The sequence below is a fragment of the Necator americanus genome, chromosome IV, assembly GCF_031761385.1.
Source record: "Necator americanus strain Aroian chromosome IV, whole genome shotgun sequence".
In the NCBI taxonomy this organism is placed as follows: Eukaryota; Metazoa; Nematoda; class Chromadorea; order Rhabditida; family Ancylostomatidae; genus Necator; species Necator americanus.
In genome coordinates, this window is record NC_087374.1 from 22,359,690 (window position 1) to 22,377,360 (window position 17,671).

Below are 17,671 nucleotides of genomic sequence, written 5' to 3' on the forward strand. Positions count from 1 at the left end.
CACAACAGTTCCCTAACAAAAACTGATTTTCTCCTTTTCCGCGAATGCTGAAAGATAATTTAAGGCATCGATGAGCTCGACTTCGGAATTACCGCTCTTGTTTCCACCTTTCAACAGTAGTGTTATGCACTGGAGGCAAAAGAATGACAAGAAGTGACGGTTAATGCGGTTAGGGTCATCGTCACACAATATGAGGAAAGATCCACAATCGGATCAAAACGACCTGACTTATTGCGCAATTGCGTAGACTGTTGTGCCGCGAACGGCACGGTGCTAAGCTGGTTCGGCTCAATAGCAGGACTGAAGCTAGCAAATGTGCGACCACCCACACTGCTGCACCAGAATTGGGGTCGTTCCTACGGGATGAAGTAGAATTGACATGTACGCACTAACATATTCCTTAAAATTTAAATTTTTCAAATAGTGATAACACGGATCAAATGTGGACTGGCAGAGGTGGAACGAGGGGTACAAACAAAAAACTTCCCACAGGTTTCATTTACCGGGAACACTACAACTCTTAGAAAGAAAGAACCGCTACTTACAGATAATTCCTGACGATTTAATGGAATTTTTTTCAAAGAACTCACTTTTCTTGCCTCTCTAGTATTGGAGTTTCGAAGTTGAACTACTTGCGAAGGGCGTTTCCAATTTTTTTTTCAAACACCTATCGTTTTAAGAAGGGCCAGGAGGAGAAACACATTTAGATACATGTGGTGCTGACAGTATTTCACTTTCACGGTGTAGTTGCTAGTATAATTCTTCAGTTTCCTTTTCTTCTGCGTATCTTTTCTACTATCAATTTTACACTCAGAATCTTCTTTTGGCTCCGTACAAGTGAATAGCCCTATAAAATTTTTCTTCTTCGATTACGGCTAGACGGGGCGAGTGGAATGAGCGTATTATTTTTTTAAAAAAACGTTTATTAAATAGCACTACAGCGATCGTTATCGCATGTGAGTGCAGTTAGAAGTATGTTTCTCTATATATAAATCCGGTAGGGTATTTCCTCAAGTACCAACGTCGACATTCATCATAAACAAACATTAAGAACGCATAGTACACAGAAATCATAGCATCACACAACCTGAATCAAATTGGAATTTGTGGAACCCCGTTTGGAAAAAAATAACGCAGACGCCGCGGTGGCCACGTACCGTATTCCGTTCAATTTCAAAACATCTTTCACACCAGGAGTTACAGTAATGAACATAGCCATAGCCACTGTGAACAGCAATGATGTATTGAGTACTTGATTCCTGAAATAGAACTATTATAAAAACTCTACCCCAGGAACGAAATTCCCCAAATATTCTTCAAAACTCACTCAGTTCCCTGCATAACTATAGAATTTTTCCTTGTTTTTGAAATTAATGCATCTGACCATTGAATTGCGACAACAGCGAAAAAATATCCACTATGACAACTCGCTTCTAATCCTTTACGTGCAGAATAGCTCTAAACATTAATTTATTCTTATTTGTTCATTACGTTTGATGACGTCTAAAAAGGGAAGAAAACAAAGGGGAAAAGAGTGCATGAGCAGAAAGATGACAGACGACAGAAAGACGACCAGGGGTTACGGTTAGGTTATTAAGCTAAGCATGATATTTCAAAAATTTCAATCTTTCAACGGGAAAAAGACTGCCTATGTAAGAAAGTCAAGACCCAGAACATTTCTTTTCTATTACTTAGATCTACATCTGAACCAGGGTCCTTCCACTCGTTAAACTTGCCGACTGAATTGAGGGTATTCAGTTTTCTTCTCTTCCCGAAATCTCAGGAAAGTGAGAAATCCTTCACTTTTGTTGATAATCTTAACATAAAGTTTTAGCACAGACTAATTGATGGAAATGAAAACAAAAATGAGGGGGTCCTAGACTTAGACGACATTACTTCAAAGTTAGAGAAGTTTGACTGCAGGAATTAGTTCGTTCAGAATCGTTAAATCCTTCATCTCTCCTTTTTGACACGTTATAAATGAGGAAGTCGGAATATCAGGATAAAGATCTTGTTATAATCTACATTTATTTTATGACGAGACACTTCTGGTGAACAGATACTGGTAAGAAGGAAAAAAAGAAAGTGATAGGAGTCCAGAAGTGGATAACGTAGCGAAACTGGCCTTGAGAAATTGCTTATGCGAGAATTTTTCACTGGCGTCCCTCAATATAGGGATTTCTTTCTCAGGACATGGACAGAATCAGATTTAGCTAGAACATAACACCGCCACAAATAATGTGTGACCTACAACAGCCGTCATACGGAAATTGTGGCGCTTGTAGGTGCATGCCACGAATGTGACTTGTTGAGAGTCTGCAGGAAAAGCTAAAGATGAGGCTGTAGATTGAGGGTAAGACTCCGTTTTTCTAGTTCGATTTCACCTGCGACGCGCCACCGCTGTGCACGCGCCGCACCTACGTGCGAGCTGTCGAAAATCGGTCATGTCTTCTTGATAACTAAGACCAATGAATAGGCTGGTGAGGGGACCGGAATCTGTACATAGAGAACGTTCTAACGTGATTCATATGAACTCATGCGGTTCCCACGACGAATAGGGAGAGATGAGCGGAACCGTGGAATCTACAATCCTATCTCTGGCTTTTTCCGCCGGTTTATAGTTGTTTTGCTCTGATTCTGAAAACCGCTCATCTTTATTATTTCTTTTTACCAGCATCGTTTTCTTAGCTAAACGGAGTGTGTGAAATTGTTGAACCCACAATTCAGATTATTGCCACTTTGAACTCCCTTCAACCGACAACATTCGAGATCCCACTGATAAAAGGGTCTCATAGCTTTGGGCTACAACTGGGAACGGTTTAGGCAATTTTTCTGATTATAAAGAGTGTCAAAATCTAGCGATTTCAGAATTTTATATTCAAAGGAAAATAAAAATAAAAATAATAAGTTCTGACGACATAAGAATAATTAAATAATGCTCTCTAAAATTAATAGACGTCTCCTGCCATAATTTTAGCACCATCCCTCCTTCGTCTTGCTGTCTCCTTCCTTCCGCTCCCTCGCGCAAGAGCTTACATATTTACCCTTAGATTATCCACTACTTGTTCCATAGCTCAATGAATCAAAAATTATCTTTCACACAAGCAGATTCAGTGTTCTATTTCCTTAGCATTTTTTTTCCGGAAATCTATCAATACCAATATTTATAATCATAATCATGATAATCACTGTTTATCAATACGTTACGTTCTCCGTTAATCATCTTTGAAAAGAGCAAAAACTAGTTATGTTTGTAAGTTCCTCACCCATTGTTGTCCAAAACTATCTTCCAAATCATTAAGTGTTTCACAATCCCACAATTCACGTTTTTGTATCAAATCCATAGGTAACCAACCATGTCCCATCATTATGGCTAGAAAAAGCTGTGCAGCTGAATCGAAATTTCGTGAAGAACGCGAAAGAACGTACCAAAATATGTCACAAAACCAGCATACATTTGAAAAACGCCCACTTGCAGATAAGAGAAGAGTACAAGCCTTCAACGCTTTCATTTACGTCTCAGTTCTAAGAAGAACTGAGTGCACCTACCGTATGTTCACCAACTTGTCATACTCTGGATTTCTTGGTGGACGCTGCATGATGTCACTTTCTGGAACCTCGTAGGCGAGCGAAATGGCCGGCCACTAAAAAAAGCGACGGCACTTCGGCGTATCGCTTTGGTTATTACTGGAGGACGCAACAGGAACTCTTATGAAACTTTTTACCTACCAAATCAGTCCCTAAGTCAATCATAAGTATTGCGACTAACGAGAGTGGGATTGGAATTCCAATTATCACATAGCACATGAACGGCATGATCTCTGGAAAGAACAGTGTTCGGCAGTGCTGACACTATCTCACCTAGATCCCGCTTATGTCCACTTTTGAGGGATTTCTAGATGAACTGCGTACGTTACCATCTGTTCTGTAGAATTCAACATTTTCTGAATCACACTATCCAGTGAAAGCAGCGTATCACCAACATTGCTGAGATCATGAATGTTGAATACATAGTACGTTCCGACTCCCAAACGGTACAACTTATTACGCGATAGAACCTAGTCGTGCAACGTCCGCAATCCAACTAAAATAATTCACATAAGCAGCAGAACCTGCACAATTGCAGAAGCGCTGCAGATGTCATCGTTCTACCGCCCGTAGTAAGTTACGTCTTTGCGTACGCAGGTGCAGACACCTGCAGCAGCTAGCCATTCGCTTGCTGATCACAGCATACCTGGTTTCGTGATACGCTGTATTGAAATCAGAATTCAGTTAGCGTGCAGTTGGCGACGTGCGCTCGACTTGAGCGGGCGCAACGCGTCCGCCGCAGTTCACGACCGTTTCGATGCCCCATCCATCCGGTTAAGGACATTCGGCGGCGATTTTGCAAATGTTAACTCCAAAGTCGAGTCCAATTAAATTGTTGATAAAGTTTTCTTAATTTAATTATAAATCTAAAGAGGAGTTCAATTAGAAATCTGCTAGTATTTCTGTGTCGGGCGGGTCGAAATATACACAGAAAAAAGGATTGCAGGAAATCTCACAATGGTGAAAAATCGTTACAACTAATTTGGGAAGGCCACATAATATTTATGTTTACCCTGATAAACACGTTGTGCGTTCGATTGGGAAAGTGTAGTTTCTGGGACTGAATGTTCGAGTTGCTACAGTTCAGTCGCGGGAGCAATACAGGAAGTCCCGGCGAACACAAGTGGCAATGACACAAGAAACTCATATTCTGCTAGAGGCTTCTTCTAAACCGTGGACCTGTTTCTTCATCAATTTTGACGGTGAGACACAAGTGTTGCTTGGGGGATCAAAGGAATAATGCAACTATGAACTTCCTACCAGGGATATTAGACGTAAGTGTGTAAGCGATGCTCTTCTTGAGATTGTCGAAAATCAGACGACCCTCTTCCACTCCAGTCACTATCGAAGCAAAGTTATCATTGAGTAGGATCATATCCGCCGCTTGTTTTGACACTGCTGTTCCAGCGATGCCCATGGCAATTCCTTAAATGCTTATAAATCAGTTATCATACTTCTTTTCATGGAACTCAGAGGACAATCCACCAATGTCAGCCTTTCTTAATGCAGGAGCATCATTTACTCCGTCACCGGTCACCGCAACAATATTGTTGGTGTTTTGGTATGCTTCAACGATTTGTAATTTTTGTGCAGGTGATGTGCGCGAGAAAACAACCTGAAAACTTTTCGAAACGAATGAGTTAGGCAGCAAAAATTTCTCGTATTCAGAGTATAGTTAGGGTACTGCTGCTCGGAAAAGGCTGTCGGCGAAGGCAAAAACTGGCGCTTCGTCTCTTTGAGCACCCGTCAGTGATTGGCGTAGTCTCACGGCGCCGCTGCGATACTCAGCAGCAGTGCCCGACTTTCCCGCGGACGCTTTGCGTCAGCTCAGCTGAGCACGTCCGATGGCAGCTGTGGTTCGTCTTTTGCGCGCACACGGGGAACCGCGCACCTGCTGGTAGTTGCTAACAATTTCTTCAAGAGTTTCAGCACTGAGCAACTTGAGTTGTTCGCCATGAACAATAATCGCTTTTGTAGGCGTCAACCTTAAAATAACCGTCACAGTTTCCCCTCTTTTATGAATATAATATTACGGTACGGTGATATCTTACCTCCCTTCACCATACCGTTCAAACGCAGGAACATTTCCTTCAATATCTTCAATAAGTTCGGTCACCTAGAAAGATTATTGTTATTTTTAATTTATTGATTGTTTAGTCATTCATAGTAGGCGTTTCGAATTGGGGCCGCTGCTAAGAAGAGAAAGAGTGCATGTCAAAGATGGAGACGTGTGTTGCGGTGGACGCGCTGCGTTCACAAGGTTGTACCTCATGGGCGTCGACCACGGGTATTCTGGATGAAAATGGAAAACTTAGTGGAGCTAAAGGGCCTGCAGCGCGCATCGAACTTTTTTACACACTGATGATTGTCTTCCTGTCCCTATGTACAGGACAAGGATAAAGGATAAAGTGTCTGGCTTTTATCAATCCGGTTGGGATGCGCGTCCACGTTCACTTCAATTCAGAATCGTTTGAGATTTACGAAGGTGTAACTGGCCTCTACAGTGAATTGCGGGAGCTAGCCGATGTCTCAAGTCAGTGTTTTTATCCTCCCAGACAAGCCTGGTACAAATTTATCAAACGTGGAGGAGTAAGAGGCTTCGTGAGAATGAGAACTATTTCACTCGATTGGGGCCACAGCGGTACTTAAGGTTTGCAGTTCAAAACATTTTGAATACAAAACAAATTTGTCCTACCTTAGCTCTTCTGGAAATAATGTGAACTTGTCGAGCAATAGCTTTAGCCGTAATAGGATGATCTCCAGTTACCATGACTACCTGAAGACGAACGTTTGATACTGAGTTTAATAATGGTACATTGCTCTATTTAATTGAAATATTTAGTTTATTCTTAGAATAACGCCATATGCGTATACCTTAATGCCCGCTGATTGGCACAACTGTACGGCTTGTGGAACTCCTGGCCTCGGTGGATCAATCATAGCCATAAATCCGAGGAATCGTAAATCTTAACAAAGGTTCTTCTAAAAGACCGTAGTGCAGAGTCACCATCAACACTTGGCTTACCTGTAAGAGGAAAATTCGGAGTTTCCGTATCGAAGACATAGTTTGAAGGGAATTTCTCTGGATCCATTTCCAAGTCACAGAAACCGAGCACCCGCTCTCCAAAACCGCCAAGTTGTTCGTACGCCTGTAGAAGGAACTAGTTCCTTAGTTCAGATGGGATCGTAGCCTTCAGTGTTCAGTTCAGAAGAGAACAACGTTTCTTACGAAAATACATGGCGAAATATCAGTACCTTCTTGAATTGCTCTTCGAATTTCTTATCCTTTCTTCTTTCTTCCCCTTCAATAAGCACGGAAGAACAAGCTTTTAGGATTTTCTCGGCAGCGCCTTTCATTACCAGGAGGAATCGATCGCCATTTTGATGAATTGACACCTGCAGAGACATCCTCTATCTGTAATTCTGCAAATCAAAACGTCCTTAATTCCGGTTCTGTTGTATGAACCGCCGCTCACGAATCCGCTCGGTGAAGCCAGCGCTTCTGATGGTGTAGTGACATTCGCTAGTTACACTCGTCACTACAGTTCGAGTGGAGCTGGCGAAGGTCCCGCCTTGATTGTAACTGCTCGCCACACCGCGCCGCTTCGAATCTACCTGCCCGCGCAAATTCGACGAGTATCAAGTCGTTTTCACGCGTCAGCATTAAGTAGAATTTTTGTACTTAGGCATTACTAGGGTGATAAGGTGAGCGCAGTTGGCATAGAAAGCCACCGAACGAGAACTATCATCGCAAACTTTCGATTGCACGTATAGTACGTATGCGTATACGTCATATATATGTAGGGTGCCCTTTCTTTGGCTTTCAGAATATGTTAGTCTGTGCGGAACTCAGGTCCGTAACAGCTCCTTGTTTTTTGCTCTTTCCTTTTTTTTCTTACTCACGACGCATACTGTCTGTTTCTGTTGCCCCTTTCCAATCGAAGGAGCATCATGTTCACCGGATTGATGCTCCAACTACTTACTCCTTCCCCTTAGACAAACATCTGTTTTTCCTATAAAAGTAGATGATAGTCCGCTTCTAGAGGGAGCATAGTTGGTACGAAAAGCGTGGCTGTTGAATCAATAATGCTTAGTATATGATTAACTCCACCTGGTACTTATTTGTCGAATTAAACGGAATCTCGGCCACTTTTGGCTTTTTATCCCGCATTTTTCTTGTCCCACCGTTGCCAAGAATTAACTCGCAATACTTTAGAATTGCTGTTTCAGACGCATCGCCAGTAACTTCACGTCGGGGGAGTGGTATGGAAAAATCTTCATTCTAAAAGTAACAGGAAGACAAGAGTAACAGAGTAATGGATTAGAAAAAACCTGGCTGGAATCCTCCTCAACACGGTCGATTCACCTTAAACGTGCTGCGACTACACAGTGCTGCGCATCTCAGGAGGAATTTGTAAGTGCCTTCAATTCTGTGCGTTACGCGCCCACGAATCTTTCCATCTGGCATACATTGTTCAGCTTCATCGATCAATCCGTCACACCTTAACTAGCTCTGATAAAAATTGAGCACATTGGTTTCCTTTCGTAATTTTGTTTGTTGAGTAATATTTCGCTTCTTTTCTGAGTCGACGGTGTTACCTATTTAAAGGCATCACTCCACGAATCTGAGGTGGTACGGACTTCAGGTGGAGTATTCGTATACGGGATGGGAGACTATGGAGAGGGGGGTGATTCTGTCCATTTCTTCCTAATTGCCGTAAAAAACGGCCCGGAAGATACGGCTTCATTCGTTTTGACGCACCATTTTGTACAAGAGGTTCGATTGGAGCGCGTCAGTCTTGTGCGGCGCCGCATCTTCCGGGCCGTTTTTTTTACGGCAGTTAGGACGAAATGGACAGAATCACCCCCCTCTCCATAGTCTCCCATCCCGTATACGAATACTCCACCTGAAATCTGCACCACCTCAGATTCGTGGGATGATGCCTTTAAAATATAACGGCGCTGCGCTATGGCAAATTTAGTAGTCGAATTAACGATTATCGTGAAAATGTATCTGAGAAGGAGCTGAGTAAGGGAGAGAGAGGGTCACTCAACCGCGCTCTTATTTCTTGACACTCTCTCTTATTTTTTCTCTTAGTAACTTTAGCTTATATGTCGTAGATCCCTTAAGTATAATGCTTACGCCTGATTCAGTTATTTCTTCCAGAAATAAGAGAGCCACCCCCTCCCCCACCTACATTTTATCCCGGTTATCCAATATTAACAGCAGATTAGAACAACTTTAGGCTTAATTCTTCATCAGTCTTCCTGCTTATAGTCTGCGCCAAATGTGTTCAACTCAGTGAGTGCTACGCGTCTGCCATAACAGACGTATTCTCAGCGCACAGATCTCTTCTGTGGAAGACGACGTTTTTGACAGCTGAAAATGACGATTTCACGCCACCTTTGTGCGCGGCGTCCACGACCCCTCCGGCCTCTTCAGGTGAGACCAATAAACTGTTGAGTGGATCAGATCATGCACATAGAGGCCCATTGCAACGTACTTCGCAGGAACTAAAGCGGGTCTAACGCCGTTTTTTTCCGATGATTAGGGAGAGAACCCTAAAAGAGATGGATCATGACCATGAACGTAACCAACATGGATCTCGCAATCTACAATCCCATCCCTAGCTTTTCCTGCGGATTCGCCCACCACCTCAGATTCGAGGTGTGCTGCCTTTAAAGGCATCACTCCACGAATCTGAGCTGATACCGATTTCAGGTGGAGTATTCGTATACGGGATAGTAGATTATGGAGATGGGTGATTCCGTCCATATCTTCCTAACTGCCGTAGAAAACGGCCCGGAAGATACGGTTTCTTGCGTTCTGGCGCACTATTTTCTACAAAGAGTTCCACTGGAGCGCGCCAGCCTTGGGCGGGCCGCATCTTCCGGGCCGTTTTTTTACGGCAATTAGGAAGAAATGGACGGAATCATCCTCCTCTCCATAATCTACTATCTCTTATAAGAGTCCACTTGAAATCCGTACCATCTCAGATTCGTGGGGTGATGCCTTCAAGGGGGCAAATGCAATGCGGCTCCAATTTGGGTAGCCCAGAGGGAAGAAGAGGTATGTGCAATGAGAAGACGTGTGTTGTGCCGGACGCGTAGCGCTCACTGGGTTGAGCACATTTGGCTCAGACCATAAACAGGAAGAATGATAAAAAATCAGACTTAAAGATTCTAATCAAACTCTTTACCTCACAAATTAAGGTCTCCACAAAATTACTTGAGCCCAATACTTCGCTGAAGTTTTTTTTTTGCATGGAAAATTTACTTAGATGTCTTCTATTTTGAAGAAAAAATTAACTCAGTAACTACCATAAATGAGTGATTGTCATCCGATTTTGTGTGAGCGTTCCAGTCTTATCGGAGCAAATAGTCGATGTGGATCCAAGAGTCTCGACCGCTTCCAAATTCTTCACCAAACAATGTTTTCTACGCATCTTTACGGCTGTCAGAGTTAAACACACCTAAATGCGCTTGGCAAAATTGGTCGAAAATTTGTTGTAAATCAGAACTATTGCACAGAAAGAATACCGTGACAGTAGCAACGATTCCCTCTGGCACGTTTGCTACGACGATTCCCATGAAGAAAATTAGAGCCTGTAGTAAAAGGTGCTAAGATTTCAAGTATTATGATCTTAATGCTGTCTTCGGGTGACTACACTTAACATCCTAAGCTATATCGAGGCAGGGTGATCTGTTTGTGGCTTTATTTGATAAATACTATATGTAATTTATTTTGACTTTAGCGATCGGCCGATGTTATGGTCTCACACAATTCACCGCATTTTCGCCGAGGTGACATCCCTGAGCTTAGCTCTACCTAACCTTCTCCATCTTTGGCAAGAACTTGGACGTAATCGATGGACTCGTTGCGGACCATAACATAACGTCTCGCCTGAATTGTCTAACGATCCCGAGTGTGCTCAGATCTTTTACCATCTCAATCTGGAACATCCGTTTTCGCCCAAATGGACTTTTCCCGCATGAATTCGACAGAATTCATGCGGGAAAATGTTGAACCAGGTGTTATGTTCGTCCCTTCAAATGTGAATAAAGAAGCGAAGACGATTCTCTGTGGCCTTTTTCGATGGAGGCGCAAGATATTGATACCTTCCAACCGTCATTCGTTATTTGTCATCCGCTGGCTCACCTCATTTGCTTCCTCTTCATCGTGGCATACCCTAGGCTGAAAGTAGCCAAGCACTCGTCTAAGCAGTTTCCTTTCCGCGTAGTCGAACATCTCCATCAAAATTGACGATCCGTGCGTCAGGGTACAGCGAACAGCGATAAGTAGACTTGTAGATCAACGCCGTGAAAACTGACCACGAACACTTGATCAAAGAGTTGAATGGAGAACAGGCAATAGTGCATCTCTGCTCTGCATCACCCTCGTTTTTCAGTACACAGCCTAGGTGCCACAACTCATGGGCATATTCAACCGATTGGCCGCCACTCTGATCATCCTTGATGATGCCTACGCCATGTCAGTAGGACATCTATGACGTCGAAGACGTCTCTCGCATAATGCCATTGCCATAAGAGTCGTAAAGGTAATCTCGATTAGGAGAGTAGGAGACGGCTTCGAAATCCAAAAAAGGGAAACCGCATCGACTTCACCCCTACCAAATTTTGATAATTCTCCTATCCATGAACGCCTGATCAATGATGACCAGGACGAAAGCTGGCTTGCTCTTCGCGCGTTGTTCCTTCACTATGTTTGAAAATGAGGTCCAGGATAATCCACTCTGAATCTTCGTACATAACGCACAGCAATGAGACTCCTCATCAGTTCCTAGGATCCGTGACAGATAACTTCTTGTGGAGGGGAATTTATTATAGCTTGTCTCCACGAGTCTTCTGTAGATCCATATTTAACGGACGATTTTAGTCGTCTCAGGAAATCCAGACGGATGAGGAGATTTTGGCATTTCTGCGCTGATTTCATCATCTCCTTCCACTTTTCTTTATCTTTTGAATACAGACTTGAATCACCACTTGATTGGTGGTTTTGTATGTCGGTTCATGGACGTGCTCGAATTCAGGAGCTAATAGTGCTTGCATGTTCAGCAAAGTGTTGAAGTGATTCCTTCAGATTGGTAGGATTGTTTCACCGAATGCTTCATTGGCAGTATTTGGAACTGGCGAACATCCTTTATCTTACTTACTTATTTATTCATTGTTTTATCTTGCTACTTTATACTGTTTTATCATACCAAAACACAGGCTTTTCGCGGATTCTTGTCTTCTTCTGCCTTTTCAAGATCCGCTCTTGGCGTCCATTTCCATTCGTTTTTGCAGTTTTATTATAATTGACGACATAACTTATTTCTTAGACGCTCTTTCTGGAGATTCCTGGTAGAAATCACCTGTGCAGCGTACGGCAAAATTATATGTGTACTTTGTCTCCGCAGATGCAACGACTAACTTTTTTCTCGGCATCAGAAACAAGAGCGTTTCCCTTGCAGCGTTCTGGATAAACTTTGTAAAGGAACTTGCATCGCAAAGCCTCTTTCTAATTCGCAAGAATAGACACATGTTAGCGAAGCGACGTTCTGCATTCTTCGTCTTTCAGACCTGCAATGTTAATTTTCGGTTGGGTAGAAAGCCCTCGGTTTCTCAATGATTCCTTTTGAATGTAGGATGATGATAAGGTCCGCCTAATAGGGCCACATACGTCGACTGTTGTCCAACGTGTGCTCCACCGGAAAATACCATTTCCCCAGGATCTTGGATTATTGTTCAAGCCCTATCTTCGCTTTCTCGTCGCTTCCGACGATGACCATCTGCTGGCTCAATATTTTAGATATCAAACATCGAGTGCATATTAGAAGGCGTCCTTATTGTTGCTTCCAGCGGTTTCCGTAGGTGCATGATCTGTCGGTTATATGAGTGGATGTTGTCAAGATTCCATGCTCCCTTCAGGCAGTTCAGGTTTCATACTGTTGGCTTTGGCAATGTGCTGAACGACATCATCTTTCTGCAGTATATGGCAATCTTTTGGTATGCAGTGCAAGTTATATTGCTCGTATGCTCCCAACGCGTACACTCGGAGACCTGATTGTGTTCAGTTCAAGCAGAGCTTCAGCCAGCAGATGGAATTCTGACTCGTATACGGCCGCCTAGATTTTCTCTTCGGATTCTGGTGCTCTAAATTACCTGGAGCAAATACTAACCACAAACTCTTCAAAAGTAATGACAGCCAGAGAAAATTTCAGGATTAGATCAGCCTTGAGTTGTGTGGACTGGTCCACACCTTAGTGTTATGTGCCCTATGTACGTGCAGTTCATGCGTGATAACTCGTCCTAATCCATTATATCATACACATGTGATCGTAACCTGCTTTTTACTGTTATAACGAGAGAACGTACATGAATCAATGTATAGCCGTAGATAATTGCAAGCACAAAGAATGTCACGCCAACGCCAAGAGCCACAAATGAGATGATGTTAATGAAGTGATTGATTTCTCTTGCGATAGGACTTGGTCCGGATGACACTTGGGCGGTGAGAGCTGCTATTCTGCCTACAACCTGAATAATATGTTCTTTTGCGTTTTCAAAAGCATTATCTCCACTGACTGCGCAAGATTCTACGTACTGTATTGTCTGCAGTTAATATCACCACTCCTCTTGCTGATCCTTCAAGTACGCTCGTGGAAAACATAGCAACATTCTTTGATTCAAGCGGATTATTATGAGTGAACTCATTCGATCGAGTTTGTGGCTCTGATTCTCCTGTTAGGGACGAGTTGTCTACCTTAAAAGAAGCAACCTTGTCAGTTGTAGAGCTATAGCGACACGCAAGACAATGTAATCAGCGCCAGTTATGTTCAGCCACACTAGCGAGACGCTTCCGCGACGAAGGCGAGCACTGGTTCTCTGTTTGTCGGGCGCATTACTCATCAGTGAACCCACCAAAACCAAGTGTGCTGCATAGATCAGCGTCACAGAGCACTAGTGCTGGCTTTTGCAACGGACGCGTCGCGTTGGCACGGTTGAACCTGCTCGTCCTCAACTGTAGCTGCATGAAGTAGGCGTCGGAGCTGTATACAGGCTAGTTTAGCGTTAAGAACCATAATCAAATCCTAATGAGGATTTGAATAAAGTTTAAAATGTATCTGGCGTTAATTTGCTTGCGATGCGCCAAAGCGTTCACTTCAATTCAGAATTGTTTGAGGTTTACGATCGCGTGACTAGCCTCCACGATGGGTTGCGGGGGCTAGCCGATGTATTAAGTCGGTATTTCTATCCTCTCAGACGAGTCTGGTACCAATTTATCTACCCCGTAGGCTCGCTAGGACGGAATCGAACCTCCGATCGATCATTCTGCAGGCACAGCTCAACATCTTACCGACTGCGCTACTCTGCCCCTTAAAATGTGAGTAATGAGGAGATTTTACCGAAACTATCCTGAACCTGGTATCTTTGTCTGTTTCCTCCTATATTTTATACGACATCTTCAATAATTGCTTTTTCGTGAAAAACTGCAGCTTTTTTTGGAGTGTACGAAAAAAAACTTTGTGGGCAATGGAACTACCGACGAACTATCGACGAGAATATTTTGTTTTTCTTTGTTCCATACGCTAGCTCACATGGTATGTCTTCCAGTGATGATTTTTGCTTGGTTCTCGATGGCATCAGTAAGCCATGTATTTCAAAATCACTAATTTGCAAAATTCCCGTTTTTTTCAGGGAAAAAATTCTTCTTGAAATTCCTGCCTTGAGTCCTCTAGCGCTAATGATCCTAATGTCGGCTGGAACTTTATCTCCCCCAGCTATCTCTACGATATCACCAAGTACTACATCTTCAACCCGAACATCCGTAATCCGACCATCACGAAATACCTGAAAATATTTGTCATTATCCATTGTTCCTCGTCTGAAGGTCAGAGGAGCACTCAATAAAAGTGAAGCTTTGGTTTCTGTCATTCTAGGTAATTTGTACGTGTGTTCTGTTTAGGTACAAAAGCTGACTTAGAACTATATCTCAGGCTTATTTTTCAGCTTGGTGTCTTTTTTCTCATTTCGGTGTTTTTCTGTGAGCATTTTAACACATAAAACATACGATGAGGCATAAACTTACGTGGGCCATTGTGGGTATCATATTCGCAAATGTGCTCATGATATTTCCACTTTTTGCTTCTTGATAAAACGAAAAAATTCCCGTGATAGTCACAACCGTCGCTAAGGTGATAGCCAGATACAACTGAAGATTGTCTGTGTGCAGTGCACGTTCAGCGATTAAATGGACAAGTTCAAGTATACATTATCTGCTTTGGTTTCCTCGCCAAATTCCGTCTTTTCCATAAAATAGCCGACAAGTGACGCAGCAGAAGCGGCCCATAATAACATATTGAAGCCACCTGAAAGTGAGCAGTACCGGTGGAATCTTAGGGGATAAAGGATGCTCGACGTTGATCATTCCCTTGAGATGCACCAACGCGGTTGAGTTCAATTAAGAATCATCGACGATCACGCATACCTACACTGAAGGATTAGTAGGCGCTAACCAATAGATAAAGTCAGTATCGTTTTTCCTTCAGGCAATTCTATGCTGCGTATGCCATCGACCCCCAAAGATTAATAACTTGGGTGTCACTGGGCGGTTTCGAATCCCTCGATCGTGCAACCTTCATTCTTACCGTCTTCGCTACACCCTACCATTGTAGACTTCTGACATCAAATCTAAGGACTAATTATCTTGAATTAATCGCGGTATTATCAAAAATAACACGAGGTTGGATTTTAGAAAAGCAGAAAAATGACTTGGCTTGACTTAATCTACGGGCTGATGTCATCGCCTGACGCGATTACCCGCATATTCGCCGAGCTGTCCCGTCCTTGAACATAGCTCTGCCCAACCTTCTCGATCTTCTGCGAGAGCTTGCACAGAGTCAATCCATTCGTCGCTGTTCCATATTCTGCGAAACCTTACGTCCCGCTTGAACTGCCTATCCACGCCAAGTGTCCTCAAGTCCTCTTTCACCTCAGTCCAGAACTTCCGTTTTCGGCCAGGTGGTTTCTTCCAGCTCGAACCCGACAAACTCCTTGGAACTCGTTTAACAAGGCGATCTGCCGATCTCCTTAATATATGCCCAAACAAGCGATGGCGATTTACTTTAGCCACTTTCGATGGTGGTGCAAGATGTTGATATCTCTCACGTGTCATCCGCCGGCATACCACATCAATCTCTGCATAAAGGTCTTTATTGTGGCATACCATAGGCCAAAACCAGCCAAGTAGCCGTCTAAGCAGCTTTCGTTCCGTGCAATCAAGACGCTGCCTGCTGCCTTCACCAGATTTTCCATTTCTCATCTTTTGACTACAGATCAGAACCTCCGTCTCGGTCTTTGGTTCCTCGTTAACCGAATATGTCGGAATATGAACGTGCTCGGGTTCAGGAGCTGACGGTGTTTGCCGGTTCAGCAAGCTCTTGAAGTGATCCCTCCAAATTGGAAGGGTTGCGTCACCGATTTCCGCGGGTTCTTGTCCTTCCACGCCTTTTCAAACTGCAAAGGCAAACTTCTTCCGCGGCAATAGAACAGGAAGCGTTTCCCTTGCAGCGTCATGAGTGCACTTTGCGAAGGAATCCGTATCGCTAAAGTTCGTCGTGGTACATACTCCAACATGAATAGACACACGTTGGCGGAATTTCTTTCTGCATTCTTCGTCCTTCAGACCTGCTCTAGGTTTTCGGATATCTGACTGAGGAATGTTCCTCGCCAGAACGTAGTCGAGCCGAAGGTTAATAGTCCTCATCTTCCGCTTGCGCTGCTCTTCAGGCGTTAAACGGGTGGACCCCTGCAACGTGGGCTGATGACGTCGATGATTTCTCTTAAACGTGGAAGCGATGATGAGTGTCTGTTCGCAGAAGTTGACCAGACGGTCACCGTTGTCCGACGTGCGCTCCGTTGGATAATACCATTTTCCCAGCACAACGGATTGCTGTTCGAGTCCCATCTTCGCATTTGCGTCGGTTCCGACAATGACCACCTGCTGGCTTGGCATTTTAGACATCAACGCATTGAGTTCATCATAGAAGGTGTCCTTACTGTTGTCCTCAGCGGTTTCCGTAGGTGCGTGAGCACTTACGATTCAGAGTTTACATCCTCTGCGATCAAGCAGTCGTAGAAAAGCGCATCTAGACGACGTTGAGCCAATTTCCTCCACCAGGTTGTTGTAATCGTTCCTCACAGCTATCGTGCAGCTACCTACTTTGTTCTCATCAGCATCGCCGCAGTATATATGCGAAATAAAAAGCCCACTTGTCGCTTGACAATAGATTTTATTCGAACCTTCCTTTATCGTTCGAAATGATGAAAAAATACTACTTGACGGTTCGTTTCTACATACCGAATAGATTTTGAAGAAATTTGATCCATGTTGGTGTACGATACGGTGGTGTCAATGCGTTCGGTCCGTACATACGCAGTCGTTCACCAGCCTCATCAGTTGACAGTCCCTGAAATTTTTACGACTTATAGTAAATTGCGTACTTGTAGAGCCATTTTGGAGACATACCGTTTCTTCATTAGTTCTAAGGCGTTCATAAAGTTCTTCCAAAGGTATTTTGTGGTCATCCTGGAATTTGAACAAACCGACTCTTTTCTTCGAAACAAACATCTGTTGAAGACTTGGGACGCGCTTTCAGAGAGTTCTAAGTTCACATCTACTAGTAATAGCATTTGTTACTACTCACGATATCAATATCTTTCTTGAGGTGTTCTAACTTATGTTTGTCTTTCCTGAAGAACGCATACAGTGAATTCATTAATTGCCGGGTAGCAGTACTGAGCTGAGGGCTGATACCAAGAAGTAATGAACCTCACTCTCTGAATGCATCTTTAAATACTCCAACTTATGTGTTTATAAAATAACATTTTTCTGATATCAACGCAGTGATCATTCAGATCTCATCAACCAGGAAGTGGGTGGTATTGAACAATAATGGACTATGTGATTCTTGCGCTGTTGCCGTCACTTTTTAATTTCCAGAGTCAGACTTCAAGTAATTTTTTAGAAAATACAACATAGTTAACATGAAAGAGACCTTTACTTTTTTTTGAGGAACTA

At 43.2% G+C, this 17,671-nt stretch overlaps 1 protein-coding gene across 1 annotated transcript; it reads right to left on the reverse strand.

The window, feature by feature from the left end:
• Nucleotides 1–966: 966 nt before the first annotated feature.
• RB195_002348 (uncharacterized protein) lies at nt 967–17,369 on the reverse strand (the record flags this gene model as incomplete). Its single annotated transcript, XM_013444258.2, has 27 exons — nt 967–1,087; nt 1,158–1,259; nt 1,328–1,458; nt 3,267–3,373; nt 3,430–3,497; nt 3,550–3,644; nt 3,730–3,821; nt 4,849–5,013; nt 5,074–5,203; nt 5,480–5,573; nt 5,640–5,704; nt 6,284–6,364; nt 6,463–6,554; nt 6,614–6,737; nt 6,844–6,984; nt 7,700–7,870; nt 7,955–8,090; nt 9,910–10,061; nt 10,129–10,194; nt 12,967–13,128; nt 13,196–13,354; nt 14,317–14,442; nt 14,681–14,803; nt 14,863–14,960; nt 16,952–17,060; nt 17,120–17,179; nt 17,298–17,369. The coding sequence occupies 27 exons, from the start codon at nt 17,367–17,369 to the stop codon at nt 967–969; spliced, it is 3,042 nt and encodes a 1,013-aa protein (XP_013299712.2).
• Between the last annotated feature and the right edge of the window lie 302 nt (nt 17,370–17,671).